The sequence below is a fragment of the Scyliorhinus torazame genome, chromosome 9 (assembly GCF_047496885.1).
Source record: "Scyliorhinus torazame isolate Kashiwa2021f chromosome 9, sScyTor2.1, whole genome shotgun sequence".
Classification (NCBI taxonomy): Eukaryota; Metazoa; Chordata; class Chondrichthyes; order Carcharhiniformes; family Scyliorhinidae; genus Scyliorhinus; species Scyliorhinus torazame.
The window spans coordinates 182,306,733-182,333,980 of NC_092715.1; the positions used below are offsets into that span (position 1 = coordinate 182,306,733).

At 44.6% G+C, this 27,248-nt stretch overlaps 1 protein-coding gene across 4 annotated transcripts in view; it reads left to right on the plus strand.

Annotated features, from left to right (window-relative positions):
- The first annotated feature begins 951 nt into the window (after positions 1-951).
- dock8 (dedicator of cytokinesis 8) overlaps positions 952-27,248 on the plus strand; it is a 451,209-nt gene continuing 424,912 nt past the window's right edge. For all 4 annotated transcript variants that reach the window (XM_072516863.1, XM_072516865.1, XM_072516864.1 and 1 more), the window contains exon 1: positions 952-1,144. In XM_072516863.1, the coding sequence (XP_072372964.1) occupies positions 1,095-1,144 (50 nt within the window). In that variant the 5' untranslated portion in view covers positions 952-1,094. The remainder of the gene's footprint in view (positions 1,145-27,248) is intronic.

Consider the following 27,248-nt stretch of genomic DNA (forward strand, 5'->3'; position numbering starts at 1 on the left):
CACCAGCCACCAGCCAAATCAATCAAACTGAGTCATCACTGACACTGGCCAGTCTGCAATCATCAGTTTAAACCAGCACATCCTGCCAGATTCTTCTGTTTGAATGAAAGGTATAGGCTTCTTACACAATGTTTGTCTTGAAATGGTATGTACATCCATAAGTCAAAAATGCAACAGCAAAATAAAAGAAAGGGGAAAAAGGGAATAAATGAGAATACCCTTACAGTTAAAACCTATGGGTTGTTGTTTTGGGGAAGGTGTATTCTTGGAATTTAGGAAAGTAGATAATTTGGATTTGGTGTAATTTAAGTATACTCTCTGGGTTATCATAGTTAATTGTAAACTTTGTTCTTTATTGTTGCCTTTCTTGTGTGTTTTAAAGTTTTCAATAAATGTTTTGTTATTTGAATAATTTATAACAAGATTGGTCCCTTTCCTCGCTCAGTTTCATTTTTCTCACATTTTTCCCAAATCGCAAAAATAGTTAAGAATCGGCACTTCAAGTTTTCCTTCTGAGATTTGGGATGACCTTGCATTGAGGAACAGTGGGATTCATAACAAAATATATAACATTCTGTATAGGCCAAGAGCCAAACCGAATACACCTTTTATAAACGAAATGCTAATAATACAGACGTTTCTTAATTATTACAAATACAATTGCATTTCGTTACTATCCTCGTCAAAGTTGTTGTTGTATTCCTTTAATTGCAGCTTCCACTTAACAAACATAAATTGGCGGCAAGTTTCCCAGACTGAAGCTCCAGCGGCTATCAGTTTATTGCAGGATATTTAAGCACAGATAAAGTATTGTTAATATCACCCTGCCCATGTGACTCCGAAAGGAGCCAGGAAGCAGATCTGAATATCACAAGAGCTGACCGTGAGCGAATACATCCCCTGTCAAGTGACGCGACCTTTAATCTCGACAGGCGGGCAATTGCCTGAACACAAGCCTGTCCCCTCATATACAATTGGCTCTCGGGTTGGAGAGAAAGGTGAAAATGCGGAAGTTTCCACCCCGGCTTGGTATTTTAATCAGATCACAGCCTTCACATCTTTGATCGACGGCCAGGATATAAACACAGGGGTCTATGGCCACTTTAAATTCAGAGCGGAGGGCTTTTGCTCAGAGAATCAACAGGTGAGGGGTGCTGTTTACATGAATTATTCCTAGTTATTTTCTGACGAAGTTGGTGAAGACTAACGTTGCCTCAGAAATGCAGAACTGTTTGCAGGAAGGCAGGATAGCACACGCAGCCACCAGCGACTTTCGTACTACAGATGTGTTTGCACTAGCTGTTGCTCTTTGCGATGTGTGTAACCTCAAGCTATATTTTGTTCATTATACCACGACTTTAAACGGGTTCCCTTTACAGAAAAGTTTTTCAAAGTGGGTTTGTAATGTGGGGAAGCTGTGTTATTAACCATGTGAACTGGATGACAGTCATGTGTTTGGACTAACTATGAGTTTGATTGTGTTTGACTGGAAATATTTTCCTTTAACTCAGATCATTGATTTAACAGAGTCCTCAGCTGTCAGCAAATGGGAGAGGGTTAATTAATTAACGAATGACATAGACTATCAATTTATTTAAATGTATGGAACCCAAATTAATTTGAAGATGAGGAAAAAGTCTACATAATATATGTTTGTATGGAAAAAAACATTAATGCTTTGGAGCTCTGAATGTCAATGGAATTAGACTACAGCTTGACTCAGTTGGGAGCGTTCTTGTTTCAGATTAAATGTTTCTGTGTTCAATCCTGACCATCATCCTCGGCACACGAGATTGAAGAAGTGCGGTACTGTCAGCGTTGTCCCTATATTAGACAAGCCATTCATGAAGGCCTGATGAACTGGAAGCACTTGAACCTCTGGCCAAGAAAAACAAAGCTTTTTCCCTCCTTTAATGCCAAATCACAAATATATTATCCAGTATACAATTGCCATTTGTATGATCGTATTATGTTTACTTAGGTCTGACCATGCCAAAGGCAATACATATAGATCCAACTTCTTTCTTATGTGTAATAATGTGATTTCCTCTGGACACTCATGCTATCGTGGGGCAGCACGGTAGCACAGTGGCTAGCACAGTTGCTTCACAGCTCCAGGGTCTCTGGTTCGATTCCTGGCTTGGTTCACTGTCTGTGCGGAGTCTGCACGTTCTCCCCGTGTCTGTGTGGGTTTCCTCCGGGTGCTCTGGTTTCCTTCCCACTGTCCATAGATGTGCAGATTAGATGGATTGGCCATGCTAAATTGCCCTTAGTGTCCAAAAAGGTTGGGTGGGGTTACTGGGTTATGGGGATAGGATGGAGGTGCGGGCTTGGCTAGGGTGCTCTTACCAAGGGCCAGTGCAGACTTGATGGGCCGAATGGCATTCTGCATTGTAAATTCTATGATCGCTGGTGTGAGATTTAGTGTAAAACTCATAGTGTGAGTCTTTGAGATATTCTGTACTGCAGAATGGACCACTGAAAGACTACTATTCCTTTTGAAATGGAATTGAAGGGTGGCACAGTGGTTAGCACTTCTGCCTCACACGCTGAGGACCCAGGTTTGAACCTGGCCCCGGGTCACAGTCCATGTGGAGTTTGCACATTCTCCCCGTGTCTGCGTGGGTCTCACCCTACAACCCAAAGATGTGCAAGGCAGTTGGATTGGCCACGCTAAATTACCCCTTAATTGGAAAAGGGGAAAAAAAGATATACTCTATTTCTAAAATGGAATTGAGTTTCGAAAGTGCCCGTTTAGTTCAAACTTCCCTTTCAAATCACGGCACGTTAAATCTAATAAAGCGGTTGGATGTTTCACAATCAAACATCTGTTTGTTACTAATATCACTGGTGAACACATTTGGTGGCGTGAAGAAGCCCTTCAGTCAGTTTCAAAATGCTTTTTGATCTTCTTGCTGAATGCATTGAAATAGTAATGACTGATACACAGTTTAGCTTTATGGCATTGGTTTGGATGCTCACTTCCCTTTGGTTGAACGATATGATGACGATACTGGCCTACTGTGCATTTTATTTGCATTAGCAATGTAGGAATCGGAATAAATGTTTTGTTTATTGTCATGTAAGGTCAGGGTACAAACAGTTGAAGCTTTGATCAAAATCTTTGGATCCTCCTTGGATTCTGCAGTAATCCCACAGGACTGTAGGATTGAACATATTACAGCCTTACTCAAAACAAAATAGAGGGGAGAGGAATAAACCTGATCATTGCAGGCTAATAATTTGTTTCTCACATTCTCCCTGTGTCTGCGTGGGTTTCCTCCGGTGCTCCGGTTTCCTCCCACAAGTCCCAAAAGTCAGGCTTGTTAGGTGAATTGGACATTCTGAGTTCTCCCTCAGTGTATCCAGACCGGCGCCGGAGTGTGGCAACTAGGGGATTTTTACAGTAACTAAATTTCAGTGTTGATGTAAACCTACTTGTGACACGAATAAAGATTATTATTATTATTATAAACTTCTGATAGAGCTCTTTTGAAGTTGATTTATTGTCACGTGTACCAAGGTCCAGTGAAAAGTATTGTTCAACGTACAATCCATGTAGCTCGCTCCATACATGAAAATATATGATAAATATGAGGATATATAAACATAAACAGTGAGTGAAGTATACGGTATATAATGCTACAACTGTAGAGAAGATGTGTGGAGAGATCAGAGGGCTATTCAGGAGTCTGGTAACAGCGGGGAAGAAGCTGTTTTTTCAATCGATCTATTGGTGCGTGTTCTCAAATGTTTGTATCTTCTGCCCAATGGAAGAGTGAATAGCCCGGGTGGGAAGGGTCTTTGATTATGCTATACGCTTTCCCAAGGCTGCAGCAGGTGAAGATCGAGTCAATGGGCGGGCTTGCATGATGGACTGGGCGGTGTTCACGACTCTCTGTAATGTTTTACGGACTTGGGCCGAGCAGTTGCCATACCAAGCTGTGATGCATCCAGATGGGATACCTTTTATGGTACATCTATAGAAATTGGTAGTCGTCGTGGACATGCCGAATTTCCTTAGATTCCTGAGGAAATATAGGAAATGTTGTGCTTTCTTGGTCGTAGCTTTGATGTGGGTGGACCAGGACAGATTGTTGGTGATGTTTACACCTAGGAATTTAAAGCTGTCAACCATCTCTACCTCAGCACCATTGATACAGACTGGGTGTGTTGCCATTGATTTTCATATATAATACAAACAGATCTCTGTTAAGCCCAATGAAGTAATCTCCATTCCCACATAATACATACAACAAACCAGCATATAAAAAATACAACGTAGAGCTGTAAGTTGAATATGCATGGTCCACAAATGTATGCATCCCCACACCTGGATAAAGAATTTGAGATTGCATTTGAAATGAACAAGCAAATGGGGATGGACAGTATGTGTAAAGTTACAAGAACAGTACTGGAAAATATGATCCTAAATATTTTGTCAAATCTTAAACTAAACTTCAGTTTGGGGTTGAATCCTTGAAAATGCAGCTTCCTTAACGACAAATTGGGAGCTTGTCGGCTGCTTTGAGATGCAAGTTACTGAGCCTAAATCATCAAAATAATCTGGCAGGGATTATTACCATGTATATCTCATTGATGTTTCCATTTGATGACAAAGTACTTATTACATGAAATCTTAGAACAGCATGTTTTCTGGTTCTGTATTCAGAAGCATGTTCATTCTGATTCATAGAATATTTCAAGTCTACAACAGGGGAAAAAAACAGCCTTTAACAATGTTGAGGTATCAAGTATCAAATTCTTCAAAGTGTTAACTGATGCTGTGCATAATATAGGGGGTGGTTTGGCTCCATTGGCTGTACACCTGGTTTATGATGCAGAACAAGGCCAACAGCGTGGGTTCAATTCCTGTACCGGCTGAAGTTATTTATGGAGGTCCCACCTTCTCAGCCTTGCCCCTTGCCTGAGCTATGGTGATACGTGGGTTAAATCACCACCAGTCAGCTCTCCCCTCTAAGCCTATAGTCACCCCTCAAAGCCTATAGTCACCTGGGGCTATGTCAACTTTACTAATATAGAATCCATGATCCTGTTGTACATTTTGTATTAACATTCAGAAATTTTTCAGTGGTTTAGCTAAAAGTGTTTTTTCAACGTTTCTCAAAGATTGATTTGTTCAGCATTTTTATAGAAATGCTTATGAAGGAATGTGAGTCAAATGTGGGATAAATGGAATTGACATACATATCAGCCATTATCTAACAAAATGGTGGACATACTTAAGGGGCTTAATGGCCTGAATGATTGATTGATATTTATTGTCACATGTACTGAAGTACAGTGAAAAGTATTTTTCTGTGGCCAAGGGACATGCACTGTATGTACATAGTAGACAAAAGAATAATCAACAGAGTACATTGACAAATGGTACATCAACAAATAGTGATTGGTTACAGTGCCAAACAAGGGCCAAACAAAGCAATACATGAGCAAGAACCGCATAGGGCATTGTGAATAGTGTTCTTACAGGGAACAGATCAGTCCGAGAGAGAGTCGTTGAGTCTAGTAGCTGTGGGGAAGAATCTGTTCCTATGTCTGGATGTGCGAGTCTTCAGACTTCTGTATCTTCTGCCTGATGGAAGAGTCTGGAAGAAGGCAAAGCCTGGATATGAGGGGTCTCTGACAATGCTATCTGCCTTCCTGAGACAGCGAGAGGTGTAGACAGAATCAATGGGAGGGTAACAAGCTTGTGTGATGCGTTGGGCTGAGTTCACCATAATCTGCAGTTTCTTGCAATCTTGGGCCGAACAGTTGCCATATCAAGCTGTGATGCAGCCGGATAGGATGCTGTCTATCGCACATCAGTAGACAGTTGTGAGAGTCGATGCAAACATGCCAAATTTCTTTAGCTCCCACGGGAAGTAGAGATGTTGTTGGGCTTTCTTGACTGTTGCATCAACGTGAGTGAACCAGGACAGACTGTTGGTGATATGGTTAATATCTTTTGTATGTATGTAACCAGATTCCTGAGTGGCTGTCAAGAGGAATGGTTGCATAGTGGTAATATCAATGGCCTAGTAATTCAGGTTAATACTCTGGAGCCATGGGTTCAAATCCCAAAATTGGCAAATCTGGAATATAAAATAAATCTCTTGAGTAATGATGACCACAACAACTATCATTGACTCAATAATGCAGATTTGCTGACAACCTTGCCTACGTGTGACTCCAGACCCACAGCTTAACTGCTCCCTGAAATGGCCCAGTAAACCACTTAGTTCAGGGTAATTAGGGATGGGCAATGAATGTTAGCCTTTTCAGTGACATGCACACCATTGCAATAAAATAATATGTATTAAGTTAGAAATTCGAGGCGTTACTATGCCAAATGCACCGGGGCTATTGTTTCCTCATGCTTTAGTTTAATTCCAAAAAATGCACAGTACCTGGACATGTTCCTTTGTCCTGCAGAGGAACTGTCCTTGCAGGTGAATATATCATTCAGTATCATTTTCTCCTCCAGTATAAATTGTTGCTCCCTTTGTAATTTGATTTTATATCTATCCTGATGAGTGCAAGATGCAAAGCTTCAACAAAAGTGTCTTATTGCTCATTGTATACCATCAACCCACTACTTTAAAATAAGTTGTAGGGCATGGTGCACAACGTTCATTGTTGCTGTGGCTTAAATGGAAATAGCATCAAGGAGGAAGAGCTGACCAAAATGCTCAGTTTTTTTTTGTTGAATTTCTAGCAGATGTCTGGCATTCAAGGAGGAAGCGTGTTCCATGAAGGATGTTTAAACATTATCTGAGCTTTGTTTAAATTAAACTTGCACCTTGTTGCCACTCTCTGTGCCTTGCCCACAAATGAGCACCAAGTGCTCATTGGACTAGTAATCCAGGGACCCAGGCAAATGCTTGGGGGACATGGGTTCAAATCCCACCAACTAAGAATTAAATTAAATTAATAAATCTGGAATTAATGTGAGTTTCTGTAATGTTGAGTGACCCATCTTGATGTAGTCCTGAGGTCCCCAGCATCATACCTGCCAGTCCACAGCCAATTAGATTCACTCCATGTGATATTGTCACAATGTTTAAAAAAAATAATCTTTATTGCCACAAGTAGGCTTACATTAACACTGCAATGAAGTTACTTGAATATCCCCACATTCTGGTGCTTGTTCGGGTACACAGAGGGAGAATTCAGAATGTCCAATTCACATAACAAGCACATCTTTCGGGACTTGTTGGAGGAAACCGGAGCACCCGGAAGAAACCCACGCAGACACGGGGAGAACATGCAGACTCCACACAGCTAGTGACCCAATCGAACCTGGGACCCTGGCGCTGTGAAGCGACAGTGCTAACCCCTGTGCTACTGTGCTGCCAGTTATTTGCGAGGGTATCACAACTTGGAACACTGTTTCATGGGGGTGTTTAGTTTAGTTTTTGTGTGAGGAGTAGCCCAGTTGCCAGGTAACAATTATTAAAGAGAAGACAAATGCACACAAACAGGATGACTCTACTCTCACGCAAATAGGATGTATGAATGACTAAACAAACACAGTTTCTATAGAACATGCCCCTCCCACCACACCACCCCACTTGAGCCATCTGTTCCCTGTTCCTAGTCCTCCTTTGACACACTGCTCACCTTTGTTCTGCCATCAATACATTCTAATCTCTTATGTTAAAATAGCAGCACCCTTCTGAGCATTGATCACTCCATTTACATTCCCATTGTCTTTCTGTTCATGACATCCTTGTCAATCTCCACCTATTGCTGTCTGTCTATCCAGTCCCACTGTAACTCCGCCCCCGCACAACAGTATGAATTTCATTTTCTTCCCAAATTCTGTCAGCTATGACAGAATCATCCAGACTCAACTTTGAAATTCCCTTCCCTCTCCACAGATGCTGTCAGACCTGCTGAGATTGTCCAATATTTGACCCACGGGTGGGTTGCAGGCGGGTGTCGGGACGGTCGCGGAGCCGTCCGTCGCGGCGCTCCCGATCGCGCAAATCTGCGCGCAACAGCCGCAGCAGCCGGCTGTTAATAACGCCGGCTGCAAGCGGCCTTCAAAATGGCCCCGAGCAGGTTTAAAAAAAAAAAATGGGGCCGCATTGCACATGCGCAAAACTATGCGTATGCGTGCCGATGATCGGGAACGCACGCGCAGTGTGCCCGATTTTATTTTATTTATTTTTTTCGCAGCTTTTTGTTTTACAAGTTCGGGGTTTTTTGTTCATTTTATTCATGTATTTTATCCATTTCATTTTTATTTTTTTCATTTATTTTATTCTTTTTTTTTTACAAGTTCGGGGGGGTTTTATTTGATAAAACTTTACAGGAAAAAAATGCAGAACTTTGTACCGATGGAGACTCCATACATTCCGACACCGGAAGGCTTCACCTTCATCCAACAGGTTCCATTGGGGGAGAGTGTACCAGGGCCAAAGGGACCCAAAACCATTTCCTCCATTTTTGTCAGCAGCAAACAAGGTAAGAGAAAATGGTGGGTCGCGCAGGTCGGCCGGCGTGGGTCGCGCAGGTCGGCCGGGTTGGGTCCCGAAGGTTGGCCGGTTGGTAAAAATGGGTCCCCGGAAAAAAGTTTGAAAAACACTGATCTACGAGGTACACTGCAGTTACTCGCCAAGGTTCCTTTAACACTGTGGCCCTCCCAGTACAACTGATCGAACGTGGTGAACGCTTCGATGCTGTAAATGGTGGCCTGAGCGAGAACACCAACGTTGGTGTGCCTTTCCTGCCAATGGATTTGCAGGATGTTGTGGAGACAGTGCTGGTTGTATTTCTCTTGGATATTGAGCTGCCTGCTGTACATAGTCCACGCCCCTAAGCGATATAGGAGGGTGGGTATCTGTAGAGGGCTCTGGCGACCATGAGCTTAATGCCAGGTCTGAAGTTCTGGTCTTCAAACACTTTCTTCCTCAGGCCACCGGAGGCCATGCGGGCACACTGAAGGCAATATTGAACCTTATTTTTGATGTCTGCTGTGTCAGTAGTGTCACTAAGTGATATGCATTCTGAAAGAAAAACCTGCATTCTCTCAGGCCGAGTTGCATTCAAATCTAGGCCTGAGAAATGAAAGCGTAGTATGCTGAATCATACCACCACCCAATCCTACAGATGCCTGGCAATGCTATCTGAATTGGACTAAATTTATTTGCATGTCTTCTTGATGATGTTTCTATCCATAAAGGCTCTTGATGGAGCCACTGGAGCGAAGATAAATAATCCTAGTTCTCTCCTATCCAATATAAAACAGCAAAAAGTACTGGATACTGGAAATTGTACTTCTCTCTGAATGCAGAGTTTGGAGTTGGCTGAGTAGACTGCTATTCTGCTGTAAGAATAATGTGACTGTTCTGAAGTAATTCTCTTGTTTGGTACACATTGCCTTGTGCTCATCTCAAGGCCTCAGCATTGTGTTTGAATTAAATCTGTGACCTTGAGATAAACTGGATCCTTCAGTTTTTCAGAAAGCAGCATGCTGACATTTTATGTTCTGAGTTTTCATAAATCCATATTTAGAGCTAATTTTGGACAGTCTTCAAATTAAAATGTGTTTGGGAAGATAAAATCTAAACGTTAACTTTTGTTCCTCCTTCTCTTTACCACATTCTTCTGCTGATCATAAGAATATATTTCTAGATTAAAGTTTTTGGTTGGCAGATATGATAATTTTGCACTATTAACATTTAGAAAAACTAAGGCTTGAAACTCAGTGTGAAATTGTCCCAAAATTTGGCAGCGTGTTGGTTTCAGTCCGAAAACGGGCATCTAGCTCTCAAACTGCACAGCCGCGTTTTCGCTCCAGATTCTCGCATTCTTTGCACAGAGAATCTGAGGGCATAGTTGTGGCACTCTGGTGGGGCAGAGCCTGATAGAGCCAGCAAGGCCGCTCCACAGAGATCAGATTGCCATCTTTAAAAAGCGTCCTGATCTGTGCGCACAAACTCTGCCACCCCTCCTCCTCCACCTTAGCCCTCAGATACCAAAGACACCCTCACAAACATTGGGGCGACCGCCACCCCCCCCCCCCCCCTCCCCCCCCCCCCCCCCCTGTCATGATATTCAAACACACACATCATGATGGACACACTAACAGGCAAATCAGAGTACACAACACCACAACCAATCACAGACAAGAACACCAACCACATAAAAAGCACGAGCACGACACCTGGAGGTCAGTAGGTCTGGGGAGAAGGAAGCATGAAAGAGCTGTTGAAACACCACAAGCAGGGAGCCCCCCACGTGCAGAGTGCAAAGACCAAGTTGTAAATAGTGAGTTTAAATAAACAAGTGTTGTACCATATGCAACTGTGTTGGCTCTTCTGTGTGTTAGAACACCCAACACCACATGGTACAGGAGTGGATCGATACCTGCCTACCAACCTGCCATTCTGGACATGGACCACACCGGCAAACCGCAGCCGATGCAAGTCACGGGGAACCTAGGCACCAACTGGAAGCTCTACAGGCAGCGATTTGACCTGTACATCCGTGCCACCGAAAAACAGAATGTCTCGGATGATTCGAAGATTGCAATGCTCCTCTTCTACGCAGGCCCCCACCCAAATGATGTCTTTAATTCACTGGTGTTCGAGGAAGGCGAAAACCAGGCCAAATATGACACGGTCATCCTCAAAATGGACCAGCACTTTCAAACTGAAGTAAACGAAACTTTCGAAAGATACATCTTTCAGCAACGCCTGCAAGGTAAGGAGGAGCTTTTTCAACCCTTTTTGACGCACCTCCGGATTCTAGCGCAGTCCTGCGGTTACGGCACCACCACAGAGTCCATGATCAGGGACCAGATTGTTTTTGGCGTTGCCTCCAGTGGCCTACGCCAGCAGCTTCTTAAAATAAAGAGCCTCACCTTAGCGTCTGCTGTGGAAGCCTGTGTCCTCCATGAAAATGCGACCTGCCGTTTTGCCCGATTCCAGGCGTCCGAGTTGGCACGGAGGGGGTCCCCAGCCGTCGAATCGGCAAGCCAGGCCGCCCACGACGTTGAACGCATCCAGGCCGTCGATTTCTTCCCGCCCCACGGCCCGGACGACAGCGGCCGCTTCCCGCGCTTTTCGCGGTCTCCCGCGCAGGTGCGCGCCAAGAATAACGGCCACAACGAGGGACGCACTGCGCAGGCGCGCCCACCGCAAGATCGCACTGCGCATGCGCAGTGGCGCAACGAACGCCGTGACGTCATGACGTGCAGCAAGTGTGGAGGTCTACACTTAAAAGGGCAATGTCCTGCAAAATACCAACAGTGCAACAGATGTGCCATGATAGGCCACTACGCAGCCCGCTGTCGTGCGGCTCAACCCATGGATCCGGCGCATCCTCGACAACCTCGCACACGAGTCAGGACCGTCCAGCCCACGCATCAAGACTTCCAGTTAAGTGATGCAGATGACCAGGATGACTTCAGAGTTGCCGTCATTGATGTCAACAAGGTCAATGCCATCAATCCAGACGATGAGTGGTGTGCCACCCTGACGGTCAACCGATCGCGCGTCGCCTTCCGTCTGGACACCGGCGCATCCGCCAACCTGATTGCTTACTCTGCAGTCCAGGCCATGAAGGTCAAACCACTCATCACACCATCCCGGCTTAAGATGGTTGACTATAACGGGAACGTTATCCCGTCCGTAGGATCTTGCCAGCTACAGGTGACTCACAAGGGGTACACGGCCACACTCCCCTTCGAAGTTGTGGGCTCATCAAAGGACTCGTTACTGGGCGCACAAGCGTGTAAGGTCCTTCACCTGGTACAGCGCATCATGTCTCTCTCTCCAGATGAGATATCCGACTTCCCGGATGCTGAGTTCCACGCGAATCTCCATTCCCTCCTCGCTCACAACCAGGAGGTTTTTGAAGGCATGGGGACATTGCCACACACGTACAAGATTCGACTCAGACCGGACGCCATCCCTGTCGTTCACGCACCTCGCAGGGTTCCTGCGCCTCTCAAAGACCGCCTCAAGGCACAACTGCAGATTCTTCAGGACCAAGGGGTCCTATCCAAGGTCACGGAGCCCACGCCATGGGTCAGCTCCATGGTCTGTGTAAAGAAGCCCTCTGGCGAGCTCCGTATATGTATAGATCCAAAAGATCTGAACAACAACATCATGCGGGAACACTATCCCATCCCAAAACGAGAAGACCTCACCAGCGAGATGGCGCGAGCCAACATATTCACTAAATTGGATGCGTCCAAAGGATTCTGGCAGATCCAACTGGACCCGGCCAGCCGAAGACTATGCACATTCAACACCCCTTTTGGCAGATTCTGCTACAACCGGATGCCATTCGGCATCATTTCGGCATCTGAAGTATTCCACCGCATTATGGAGCAGATGATGGAAGGCATCGAAGGGGTACGTGTATATGTGGACGATATCATCATTTGGTCCACCACTCCGCAGGAACACATGCATCGTCTTCGACGTGTCTTCACCCGCATACGGCAAAATGGCCTGCGTCTCAACCGTGCGAAGTGTGCTTTCGGCCAGACGGAGCTGAAATTCCTCGGGGACCACATCTCAAGGTCCGGGGTCCGTCCCGATGCAGACAAGGTTAGCGCCATCACAGCCATGCCACGACCGGCTGACAAGAAGGCTGTCTTAAGATTCCTGGGCATGGTCAACTTCCTTGGGAAGTTCATTCCCAACCTGGCTTCTCATACAACAAACATGCGCCATCTCGTAAAAAAATCGACGGAATTCAACTGGCACCAGTCGCATCAGCAGGAATGGGAGGAGCTCAAGCACAAACTGGTCACGGCACCAGTGCTGGCCTTCTTTGACGCGACTCGCCCTACAAAGATCTCAACAGACGCCAGCCAATCTGGTATTGGAGCGGTACTCCTGCAAAAAGACAGCACGTCATCATGGGCCCCGGTTGCGTATGCCTCACGAGCCATGACCCCTACCGAACAGCGCTACGCGCAAATCGAAAAAGAATGCCTGGGCTTGTTAACTGGACTGGACAAGTTCCACGACTATGTGTATGGCCTGCCACGATTCACGGTCGAAACTGACCACCGCCCCCTGGTCAACATCATTAACAAAGACCTGAACGACATGACTCCTCGCCTCCAGCGCATCTTACTCAAACTCAGGAGGTACGATTTTGAACTGATCTACACTCCGGGGAAGGAACTCATAGTGGCGGACACTCTTTCCCGAGCAGTGAGCACACCACCAGATGCGGAGGGGTTCGTGCGTCAAATTGAGGCACACGTGACTCTGACAGCAGCAAATATGCCAGCTGATGATCCTTGTCTGGCCCACATACGCGCAGAGACGGCGACTGACCCTCTGCTGCAGCGAGTGATGCGCCACATGACGGAAGGGTGGCTAAAAGGGCAGTGCCCCCAGTTTTACAATGTGCGAGATGATCTCACCAATATAGACGGGGTCCTTATGAAATCGCATAGGATCGTCATTCCACACAGTGTGCGCCAGATGATTCTTCGTCAACTACACGAAGGCCACTTGGGTGTCGAAAAATGCAGACGAAGGGCCCGGGCGGCGGTATATTGGCCGGGTATTAATGAAGACATAGCCAACATGGTGCTCAACTGCACAACCTGTCAGAGGTTTCAGCCGGCGCAACCTCCGGAAACACTTCTACCACACGAGATGGTGACGTCCCCCTGGGCGAAGGTGGGTGTTGACCTATTTCACGCGCTCGGCAGAGATTACATTGTTATTATAGACTACTTCTCAAACTACCCGGAAGTCATGCCTCTCCATGATCTGACGTCGTCCGCAGTCATTGGGGCCTGCAAGGAAACGTTTGCTCGCCATGGCATTCCAAGGACTGTCATGTCAGACAATGGACCTTGTTTTGCCAGCCGTGAATGGTCGTCCTTTGCCGCAGCATATGGTTTCACTCATGTGACATCCAGCCCTCTGCATCCACAATCGAACGGGAAGGCTGAAAAGGGTGTCCACATCGCAAAGCGGCTCCTGTGCAAGGCGGCTGATGCCGGATCGGACTTTAACCTTGCCTTGCTGGCCTATCGATCGGCCCCGTTATCCACGGGCCTCTCGCCAGCGCAGCTACTAATGGGTCGCTCCCTCAGGACGACGGTACCTTCCGTCCTGGCACCGACAACAGACCATGAGGCGGTTCTTCGGGACATGCAACTGCAGCGTGATCGCCAGAAAGGTCGGTACGACACACGAGCGACGGACCTGCCCCCCCTGTCCTCCGGAGACAAAGTACGCGTCCATCAACCGTATGGTGGCTGGTCAGCACCGGCCGAAGTCCTCCGACAAGTGGCTCCCCGCTCGTTCCTGGTTCGCATGCCGGATGGTTCCGTGCGTCGCCGCAATCGGCGCGCCCTTCGCCGACTTCCACGTTCACAGCCACACAACACGCCAGATCCTCAACAGGCTTCCGAGGATGACTTTGTGGAGCTGCCGCACATCACGCCCTTTCCATCGCCACCCATGGCCATGCCTGCACAGCAGCCGGTGGTTCTTGATCCACCCTTAAGGCGGTCAACCCGAATTCGTCGCAAACCCATTAGAATGGACTTATAATACAGTTCATATGTTTAATAAGTTGGACAATTTTACATGATAACCTGTTGTTGTTTATCGTTCCAGATGTCGTCTGACTGGACAACTGTTCAAAATTTTTTTTTCTTCTTCTCTCGTTCGCATTTCTGTTATGTTATGGTACAACTGGATTCATGTGACGCACTCGACATCGCCCCATGTACATAGTTCCGTCATAGACACATGCTGCACACGACACACACACACTCTTAGATGCACTCACGTCACGATCATATTTATTACCACGTAGGCACATATCTTTGTAAAAAGGGGGGATGTCATGATATTCAAACACACACATCATGATGGACACACTAACAGGCAAATCAGAGTACACAACACCACAACCAATCACAGACAAGAACACCAACCACATAAAAAGCACGAGCACGACACCTGGAGGTCAGTAGGTCTGGGGAGAAGGAAGCATGAAAGAGCTGTTGAAACACCACAAGCAGGGAGCCCCCCACGTGCAGAGTGCAAAGACCAAGTTGTAAATAGTGAGTTTAAATAAACAAGTGTTGTACCATATGCAACTGTGTTGGCTCTTCTGTGTGTTAGAACACCCAACACCACACCCCCCTTGTACTTCCCACCAAGGGTGGCTCGACAGAGATCGGGCAGCCTTCTTTAAAAGGCACCCTGAACTGCGCACATAATAAACTGCCACCCCCCACCTCAGCTCATAGACACTGAGGATACCCTCAGAAGCATTGGGGGCAACCGCCACCCCAACCCCGTGAATCACATTGCATCATCGGGGGGGGGGGGGGAGGAGAGATCAGAAACCTAAATCTCGCTGGCGCCAATCCCACAAGATTTATCCGCCATTACAGGATTTGCGCCTGCAGCTGAATCGTGGCCGGTATTTGCTTTACTCTGCCAGATTCTCACACTTTGAAATTCAAATTTTATTTTTTAAGTGTAAGAAATCCGGCCATCCAATACCCACTAAGTTATTCCTTACATCATCATCTTCTAATTGTTTACAATTCTAAAAGCAAATGATTGCGGATGCTGGAAATCTGAAATAAAACAGAAAATGCTGGAAATACTGAGATGTCTGACATCATCATCTGTGGAAAGAAATATATGAGAGGGGAATTTGGTCACCACACCAGAACTCTGCTTTCCGTCAGACATTGCCTCGGGATCTTTTATGTCACTGTAAACAATCAGCCTCTCTCTTTAAAAAAAAACGTGAAGCTTGATTCTACTCGCTCTTATTGCAACAGTGTAACTACTACAGGCAAGCTAAAAGAAAGGGACAGAACCCCTGGTTCCTCCACGATTTTGGCCTACAGTAAATTTCCTCTCTTTTGATTAAAGAGTGGATTTTCTGCTGGTCTAAACAAAGGGGGAGATCAAAAAGGAATTCCCTGCTGCCCGAGGAATTCTAGCCAGTATGCACTAGTCCAGTATGTTTTGGACAGAGCATTCATTCACTTCAAAGAATGTATAATTGATGTCTTTTTGCATTTCTTTGAAATGAAATGAAAATTGAAAAATTAAATGAAAATCGCTTATTGTCACAAGTAAGCTTCAAATAAAGTTACTGTGAAAAGCCCCTAGTCGCCACATTCCGGCACCTATTCGGGGAGGCTGGTACGGGAATTGAACCGTGCTGCTGGCCTGCCTTGGTCTGCTTTAAAAGCCAGCTCTTTAGCCCTGTGCTAAACCAGCCCCGGGTTGAAGCAGGTTAAATAAGAATTCACACCAGGTTCACCTGCTGAGGGTCCCAGTCTTCTACATTTAGTAGCAGTGTGCCTCTCCAGTTTCCCAGGTTGGCATCAGGTCAGACCCACTGATGCATGCTCATGGTTAGCAAGGTAAGGGTTTACGGGTGAAGGGCATTGATTGAAGTAGCTTCAGCCTACCTTAAGGCACTGTGACTAGTGGGTGCTGCAGGGGGCGGAGCAAATCATCATCGCCCCTGGTAATGACTGTTCGGTTTGGTTTAGTTAAGTTTCCTTTGCCATTTTGCTTTGTTTCAGTCCCCACCAGGTTCTGTCACCCCTCTTTAATTTGTTTATTTTATTGAGGTTTATTAGTTTTACTCAAGAGTATAAAGAAAGACTGCCCCTCTACCAAGGTTATATTCACAGCCAGGTGGTCTTGGAAAGGGTGCATGTGGTAACCACCGATCTGTCAGGGCTGGGGTGCATCATCATCCCCGGTCACGATATTTTGGTTTGGTTTGAATAGTTGGGTTTACTTTTTATTTTTGTTACAGTGCCCCACCAGAGGCTTGTCACCACTCTTTCCTCCCCCTGCCCCCCTGTCATTTTTGTTTCATTTATTTATGTTTTTGTTCTATTCAAAAAGAAATGCTAGGATGCTGGGTGTTGGTTCAGAAGTAGGCAGATACGTACAATGCTGCATTCTGTAGATTAATCTAATAAGTACATTGATTGGGGTCTGGCTTCCTACTTCACCATCTGGCTTCCGAATGAAATATCACTGGGAAGCAATAGTTGCTAATACTGAGGTTTGCAATTGACCCCGCAATTTAAGAGAGGACCTGCATTTTTAAGGCTTTTTGACAGTCTCGAGACCTGCTCTGTCCTTTTATCCATTGACCTATTAGGCTGATTGGAATTTCAGGTCCAGTATCTCTGAAGATTCTATGTTCTCTTGGTACCACACAGAGTTATCAGCCATAGATTATATCTTAAGTGGGCTTGAAACCCATAAATGTATTTTTCAAATAAATTTAGAGTAACCAATTAATTTTTTCCAATTAAGGGGCAATTTAGCATGGCCAATCCATCTACCCTGCACGTCTTTGGGTTGGGAGGGGTGAGACCCACACAAACAGGGGGTTGAAACCCATAAACTTAAGACCTGGAGCATGCTGACAACCAATGAAGCTGGTTGTATTGTTAAAGATTCTTTTGGCTGATATCTCCAACAATGATACCGTAAAAGTTGCAACCCTCAGCTGCAAGTAGACTTTGCAAGTTGGAACTGGGTTCAGATGAAACCATGAAGTGCTGGTTCCCTCTTGTTGGAACAAAAATCGATCAAGGAAAGTGTGATGATAGATGCACGCATGCATTCTAATGTGACAGTGCCCAGCTGAGTAAGGGTTATTGCGGGACTGGTGGGTGGCATCGCCCACAGTGTGATGTATGTAGTCACATAGAGAACAATCTCGAAGCAACATTCTGTAGCAGCTAGCCTGCATGCTGGAAGCATCACCATGCAAGACTATTCTTGAAACTAAATAGTTAAAGCCTTGCAATAAAAGTGTTTGTATTTAAACACGCACACCTCAATACCTCCTCAATGAGCCACCACCACAGCAGCATAAATAACCCATATTATGACAGAAAGATGTTTGAAATTTCGATCTCAAATTGTAAGCATTAGAACTAATTATTTGAAGAAATGCTGATCCAGCATCATGTAATAACGGGATCGCTTACACGTGTTTTGGTCGTGCCCGAAACTAGAAATTCTGGAACACCATGTCGGCAGTGTTACAGTTGGACCTAGAACACAGTCCCCCGGGAGCCATATTCGGAGTGCCATATTCGGGGTATCGGACTTGCTGGAGTTCCACACAGGGGCAAGGTCTTGGCCTATTGGGTTGGAGGTCAGTTTCTTCACCCTGTGACTCAATATGGCTAGAAGATTTAATGGAGTTTCTAAGCCTAGAAAGGATTCCATTTAGCTTAATCGGGAATGAGGAGGCGATTCACAAGAGGTGGCATGTGTACATATCTCACTTTTAAAAATTGGCCTCGGTTAGCAGCTAAAAGGAGAGTAGTTAATTGTTTTTGGGTTGAGGAAGGGATTGTTAAATGTTCGTTAGATATGTGTAATGTAATTCATGTAAAAATTTGAAAAAGCTAATATTTATTAAAATAATAAGGGGATCAGGGGTTATGGGTGAAGGTAGGAGAATGGAGATGAGAAACATATCAGCCATGATTGATAGGCGGAGCAGACACAATGGGCTGAATGGCTAATTCTGTTCCTATGTCTTATGGTCTTATGGCACACAAATAGATAGCTACAAGGTGCATTTGAAGCTATGCATTGTTTTAATTTTCAGATTAATTTCATATTGATCTATATTCTGGATTAAATGTTCATGACTGCAGTGTAAACCGAGAAGCAAGATTTGACCCATGGTCCAAAAGGGAGCGAGTTGAAGCAGAATTTGTGAGAGTGACGGAAAGTTATTTTAACTGTCGAATATGTGGGCTTATAAGGATATTTCACTTTTTAAGTTGTGTCCTGTACACATCCCAGCTGTTCAGTTCAAAACCACGTCAGTGATTTTCTTTTTTGGTAGGAATCAATTTCAGAGCAAGGCCTGAAGTAAATATTTGAAGCGGCCAAAATGTTCCTTTTAAAATTCCAAGCCCAAAATTGCATGACTTTTTTCTGTAACTCAAATGAAACATTCTCTGAATAGTGCATTATTTCTGTTTTATTAATTCACATACTTTAACCATTGGCACTTCCAGAGGAAATTAATGTGTTTGTGTAAAATTGTTTTATGTACAATTTCAAAGTAATTAACACACATTTAATGACTGTATATTCCACTTTAAATAGCACACCACAGTTTTATATAGATGTATGAACTAGTGCAGCCAAGCTAAATAAAATCCTATTTGTTTTCTTTTTCACCTGTAGATTTGTGCTTGCAATGCAGTGTGATTATATTGGATAAGTAAATAGTTATTGACGATTGAGAACTATCTTCTACATATTTATTTAACGCAGGTAGCCATTTGAGCTGGTAACTAATGTTAAGCAATTATGACAATGCCCAGCTGAAAGTGCAAAATTAGTAACAGCAAGAATAGCTTCATACAACCTTTATCTGTAAGGATGTGCTTTACAGTGCTCTTTTGGAGGGCCGGTGCAGACTTAATGGGCTGAATGGCCTCCTTCTGCACTAGAGATTCTATGAATATCCAGACTTTGACTGACAAGTGGCAAGTAACATTCGTGCCACACAAGTGGCAGGCAATGACTATCTCCTCCAAGAGAGAATCAAACTATCGTCCCTTGACATACCATCGCTGAATCCCCCACAATCAGCATCCTGGGGTTACCAATGACCAGAAACTGAACTGCACTAGCTACATAAATACTGTGCAAGTAACTCTCCTCCTGGCTCCCAAAAACTTGTCTACCACCGACTAGGCACAAGTCAAGAGTGTGATGGAATACTCCCTGGGAGAACGTAGCTCCAACAACACTCCAGAAGTTTGATACCATCCAGGGGAGGTGGTGGTGTAGTGGTATTGCCACTGGACTAGTAATCCAGAGACCCACAGCAATATAGTTGACTCTTAACTGTTTCTCAAGGGCAATTAGGGATGGGCAATAAATGCTGCACAGCCTGCGACGTCCACGTCTAATTAACAAATTTTTAAAAAAAGGACAACTTGATTTGCACCCCTTCCAGAAACATTCATTCCCTCCACCACCGACTAACAGTAGCAGCAGTGTGTACCATCTACAGGATGCATTGCAGGAACTCACCAAGGCTCCTTAAGCAACACGTCCTAAACTCATAACAGCTAACATCTAGATGTACAACTGCAGCAGATACATGGGAACACCACCTGGAAGTTCCCTTCCAAGTCACTCACCATCTGACTTGGAAATATATCGCCGTTGCTTGTTGCGGGGTCAAAGTCCTGGAACACACTCCCTAACAGTACTGTGGGTATACCACATGGACTGCAGCAGTTCAAGAAGGCAGCTCCCCACGAGCACCTTCTCGAGGGCAATTAGGGGTGAGCAATAAATATTGGCTTAGTCAGCAATGTCCACATCCCATATGAGTTAACAAAATCTGCAGGAAATACTTGACTGAATGTTTCCCTTCGGGAGAACTGGAAAATAACCTACAATTAATATTACCTACCCACAATAATCAGACAATCCCTACAGTGCAGAAGGAGGCTATTCAGCCCATCGACTCGTTACCCGACCCACCCGAAAGACCACCCTACCTAGGCCCAACCCCCGTAACCCCACCTAATCTTTGGACACTAAGGGGCAATTTAGCATGGCCAACCTACCTATTGCACATTGGGAGGAAGCCAGAGTACACGGAGAAAATCACGCAGACAGAGGGAGAGTGTACAAACTCCACGCAGACAGAGAGAGTGTACAAACTCCACACAGACAATCACCCAAGGTTGGAATCGAACCTGGCTCCCTGGCACTGTGAGGCTGCGGTGCTAACCATTGTGCCTATTTATCTTGAATAGGGACATGGTTAATGGAGACGTTTGAAGTTAAAAGTGGTACACCAATTTATACCTGGTGAATTTAAGTATAATACTCCCTATCAAATCGGATTTAATGAGCAAGTTTCATAATACAACTTTATATATTTTTAAAGTCTGTTAAGAATTATGGTTCATCCTTTTTGAGATACCTTCCTAGATTTAGTCTTTTTGAATGTTCCTCAATAAGAGCTCTGTTGTTAGTTGTTAAGCAAGGATCCTATTGGAAAAAGTTTCCTTTGAATTAGTGCAAGTACCTACAATGTTGTGGACATTTCTTGTTCATGAATCTGCAGCGTATTGGCAAAATGTGTGGCTACAATCATGATTTACAGTCAAGATCCTAAACTCTTGCATCAATGCTTCTGAGTAGATGTAAGCGAAATATTCCAGCAAGCCTGTATTTTTAAGTCCCCCAGATGCTCCCTCAAGAATAACCTGACTAATCAAATAATTCCGTTGAGAATGAGTATTTGGTTAATTGGGGAGTACTGTCAAGTCTCCACACGCAATATGACCCCATAACAGCATTGAACAAAGCTAATTTTAGATCTAATTTCCTTGCAACATAGTTTTATTCCACACTCATGTCAAAAGAAAATGTTTGTCAGATCTATCCATTTATTCTCTGTTACATGAAAGGCTGAAATAGGTAGGGCAGGTTCAGCCAACCTATGGCCTACCTGAAGTTAAGAGCAGGCCTTTTCACAATAGAAAAATACTGAATGAAAATTTCAAATAATTTCTGAACAACCTGGTAATTAAATTCTTTCTTGGCAGCTCACTAATTTATGTTGATCAATTATTTATGTTGTTTAGTTGGGTAACCAGCAGGAGGACCCAGACTCCTGGTGATTTTGCACCATTGTATTGGCACAGCTACATCATCAATGAAGGTTCCAAGCACCTTGTGGTGAGGTAGCCATTCCTGGAGTCATTTCAAAATGCAGCAGTTCAAGAAAAAGCAGGTCGAACCAGTACTCTTATTAGTGTTCCATTTTAAGGCTGACAAAACAAATTTGGACCAGTATTCTTCTTTCCTGGTTTATACTGGTTTTTTTTAGCTTTGGGAGTACCACTGCTTTCTCGAGGTAATTAGAGATTGGCAGTCCATGCTGGTCTAGCCAGCGATACCCACATCCAATGAATGAACTAACCATGGACAAGGAAATCCAGATACGCTGTCTTAACTCCATAAGCAGAACAGAGCAATTTAACAGGAACAAATAAAACATGGGGCAGAAGCCAATCTTTCGTCCTTCTTATCAGTCTACAAAAATATCAGTCTATTCCAAGTTGGGGAAAGCAATTCCTGAACTGGCCAGTAGTGTGACCCTGCCAGCGCTGCAGTGTGAAGCAGAGGGATCAGTGCCTTGTAAGTACAGCCCTACTTTCTGTAACAGGATGCACCCCTATATGGTAAACTGAGTCAAACCCCAAAACGTTATCCATGAGAACGAGACTGAAGACACACAGCCGTGCTTCTTGGTGAAGTCAATTATTGTGCTGTCTCATTCTGGAATGCAGACACCTTTGTCAATGACAATCGAATAACATTCTGCATTCCATTTGGGTGCCAGCGTGACAATTCTGTCAGACGGAACCATGACTCAAAAACCTCTGGTTTTAAATGACCGATACTCCACCTTTGCCATGATCATGGAACCACTGAGGTAGGGTGGCAAACAGATCTTTAAGTTGATGTATGTTATCCATAACCAACCTTTCTCTCCTGAGCAGGAATGCGTGTGTAACCTTGGATCGCCTCCAGATGGCAGAGGATGTCACGGCAACCATAGTCGTGAGCCAACCAGAACTGCTTGGTCTCGAGTGCTCATAGTAAAGAGTCTTCCAACTCCGACTTCAGCTCTGAACTCTCCTCTCTTTTGAAGGACAGGTTTGTCCATTCTCCTTGTAAATTCCAGAACATTCCCAATAGTTAGACCAGCCTACCATTCATGACATAACCACAATGCCTCCAGTGATAGTGGAATAAGAGGGTGATCAGCAGTCTGAGAAGCCTCTATCTCCAACTCCAACTGTGGTACAGCTGGTCAACATAGCGACCACAGTGCATGCACTGCAATGTCTAGCCAGCAGGCCCCCAACCACATAGGATACTGGCATCTGGTAGCAGTGTCCCACCATTAACAACAAAAAGCAGAGGTCAGCCACAGAAAAGAGGAGAAAAGAAAGAAGTGACAGAAAGGTGAGCACAAGAATGCTTTCTCAGCCACAGAAAACATTGAGGCGGCCGACATGTAGAAAGAAGTGACAGAGAGGTGAGCATAATGTTCATTCACCCCAAGAAATAATTTGAAGTAGCAGCAGCCACTGATCAAAGCAGCAGCCAATCCGTGCAAGTGTGGTTCAACGCTAAGAAAAGACTGAAAATATACCCAAATGCTTGTCCAACCTCAACATGCAACAGAAAGAATCAGAAACAACAGAATCTACCACTCCTCCCACAGCATGACGAATGAGATACGGAAGGATCATAAGGCCTCCAGACCAGATGTCACTTTGTCCACAATAACCTGCTCACGGACACTTGTTTAGGTTCCACCAGGGCCACTTATCTCCTGTCCCCATTACACTCTTGGTGCAAATATGGACAAAAGAGCTGGTGAGATGTGGTGAGAATGACTGCCCTCAACATCAAGGCACCAAGGAGCTCCAAACTGAAGCCAATAGTAATTGTAGGAAAATTATCCATTGGTTGGAGTCTTACCTAGCATGGGTTGTGGTTTTGGAAGTCGATCATTTCAAGTCTCAGGCCATTGCGCCAGGAGTTTCTCATGATAGTGTCCTAGGCTCACCCTCTTACAGCTGTGCCATCAATGACTTCATGATAAATTCAGAAGTTGGGTTGTGCAATCATCAGTGAGCAATGTTCCGCACCACTCCTCAGATACTGAAACAATCCAATGTCCAAATGTAGCGAGACCTGGACAGCATTCGGGCTTGGGCTGATGTGTGGCACAAAAATTACTTGCCACTTAAGTGCCAGGCAACGACCATCTCCAACAAAAGAGAATCTAACCACCTTTCATTGACAGTACCATGTCCGACTCCCCAAATGAGAGAACCTGACTGGACCAGCCATGTAAATATTTACAAGAGCTGTCGGAATTCTGCAGTGAGTAACTCCTCACCTTTACCTGGCAAAGTCAGGTGTGTGATGGAATATTCTCAATTTGCCTGCATGAGTTCAGTTGCAACTCGAAGTTCAACACTGTCCAAAACATAGCAGCCTCCAGTGGCAGCAGTGTGTATTATCTACAAGATGCACTGCAGCAACTCATCAAAGTTCCTTCATCAGCACCTTCCCAAATGTCCAACCTCTAGCACCGAGAAGGGCACGGGCAGCAGATGCATAGAACACTATCACCTGCAAGTTGCCCTCCAAGCCACACAGCATCCTGACTTGGAATTACATTGCAGTTCTTCACTGTCATTGGGTCAAAATCCTGAAACCACCTTCCTGACATCTGTGTGGGTGTACCCACACCACATGCACTGCAGCAGTTCAAGCAGCTGTGCAGAAAATTCTAAATCCACCAGCTTAGTAATCAAATGCAAAATACTGCAGGTGCCGAAACTCTGAAATGAAAACAGAAGTTGAAAGGTTAGCCTGAAACATTAACTCCGTTTTTCAATCCCAAGATACTGCATACTTATTTTATTAGCATTATCTATTTTTGGCTCCATAATCAATTAATTATGTTACTTGTGCAGATACAAAGCACAAGCTGTCTTCTGGTATGACCCCTTTTAATAACTGCAGCATAGCCTAACCGTTGGCTAACATCTGTCCCTTTCGAGCATTATCCACATACTGTACCTCAGGGTACAGGACTTTTTAAGCTCAAGGACAAACACAATCCTCAGAATTTACAGTGCAGGAGGAGGCCATTTGGCCCATCAAGTCTGCACCAGCCCTTGGTAAGGGCACCCCACGTAAGCCCACACCTCCACTCTATGCCTGTAACCCCACCTATCCAAACCTTTTGGACACTTAAGGGGCAATTTAGCATGGCCAATTCACCTAACCGGCACAGCTTTGGACTGTGGGAGGAAACCGGAGCACCCGGAGGAAACCCATGCAGACACTGGGAGAAATCCAAACTCCACACAGTAGCAATGCCCTGTGATTTTTTTTTTTAAATCCCAGGACATTGGTCAAGTTCCAGTTGGAAATATTTCATAGCATGACACAGCACAGAACCCCTGTCCATCACAGGAGTATGTATCTCTCTTTTTTGCTTTTACCTGGTCTTTGTACTGGTCATCAGCATGACCGTATTTGTGGATTTAGTTTTGTTGGATATACCATACCTATGCTTTCCTTGTTTTAAATCTGAAACTCGTGCTTTGTGTGACTGGCGAGTTTTATATTGAATTACAACAATTTAATGGTTATCATCTGAAATTCATCACAGATGAAATTGCCATGTCAGCAGTTTACTCCATTGCTAGATTACAGATGGCGCCATTCAAGTCAGGTTCACTGTGCCCAATACAAGTAATAATTTCCAATCGGGGAAGTGAAAGTAAGGGGCTTTCTTTTATGGAAGGTATTGCTTTATAATTTGGTAATGGAAGGTATTGCTTTATAATTTGGTAATGTATTCTGATTAGCTGTTCAGAATAGTTTGGAGTAAATTGTCATCTCCAGTGGAGCGAAAGGGGCAAAGGAGGGTGGTACAGGCGGGTTGCCTCACATCCTTTTTAAAAAGTACCTGGATGAGCATTTGGCACAACATAACATTCAAGACGATGGGCCAAGTGCCGAGGAGCCTCTTCACTGTATTTTCTGTGATTGCCATCTCATTGAGATATTTCCTATGTAGTGTCCAGATGCTTTGAGATATTTCCTATTTAGCCTCCAGATGCGGAGATATTTTGTATGTCGTGTCCAGATGCATTTTGTGTATTTTCCTTCCCACTTGGAATACGCAAAGAATGGATTAAAAGCCAGCTGAAAGATGTCCCACGTGTGTGTGTTCATGAGAACAAGATTTGTAAGCAAACATACTCCCAAGTACCCCTGCAGATAGCCTTTTTGCAGGTGTCTCGCTCACTCTATCTAACTCTCTCTGTGGAAGTCAGCCAAATCAGTAGCTTAAAAGAGAACTGTGAAGCTTCTCCGCTAAACTACAGAACACTGCAATCACCTACGGAAGTCAGCTTTACTTGAGTCTCAAGCCGCGCTGATCAACCATCTGCTCCTAACAAGTCAAGGACTGTTCCATATACCTTTAAAAAAATATTTACTTTGAACTCAATTCTCCCTTCTAATCTGTGTGAATGTATATGCATGTGTTTTACCATTTTCTTGCCCTTAATAATTAATAAACGTACAACTGTTGGATCCAGAAAAAATATATTGTCTGTAAATCTTTGACCAGTTTATTATTCAAACGTTTTACCCAGGTGCCCTTATTTGCGAGATGAACAAAGCCAAATACAAGTTTATAATTCAACCAAATTTATTACCAATCACAGTAAAAACAGTTACTGCCTTTAAATTATCCCAACTACAATAATCCCCAAATTCTTAATACTACCTGTGCCGATGAACTTAATTGGGCTACGGGTGCAATTCTCTGAGTCTCGGTGGTCTCAGGGCCTCCATCTGCGAAGGTGGATCTCAAATGCTGCTTCCTTCCATCCTCCTGGTCCACCATCAAATCTTCTTTGTTGCCTCTGTGCCGAGTCTTCGCTGGGGAGGTCCTGGTGGTCGATTCTTATACCCCTCCTCATGCCTTTCCAGGAATTCTCTGGCTTTCAGGCAATGAGATTGTGGCGAGGGCCGCAGCACCCAATGGAGTTGCCGATTTCAACTCCTGAAGGACACCAGGAACCCACGCCCATCTCCAGCTATTTTCCACACGAACCTTATTCCATAATGGTCATGGTGGGAGATTTGGGTGCCAGAAAGTCTAGCCTTATCTAGGCAATCCACAACAATTGATCCATTTGAATGGGACCGCTTATCTCCTGATGTCCTGTTTACTGGGCAGGCCCAGACTTGTCCCGACTGTCTCTTTTCAGTGGATTCGAACTTGGCTGTTCAAATTCCCATCAGGCCTGTCTGTGGGCTGACTGTGGTTTACAAGTGTCCAATTATATATTAGGCCTAAAATTCAGGCCGTTGTGCATTTTACCACAAAAAGGGATCCTTTCTGGATTAAATTTTGTTGCGACCAACAGAGTTAAATAGCGACTGGGAACCAGTTCATCCCACATCAACATGGGTTGTAATAGTATGAAATATGAACTGTCTGATTGTGTTACCTTGTTCTAACTTGGCATGACTCGTCCTCCTTTAGTGGCTTTAGAATATACATTTAGTTAGGCCACATCTGTCCCTTTTTGAGCATTGTCCATGTACAGGGTCTTCAAAAGAAGGACAACG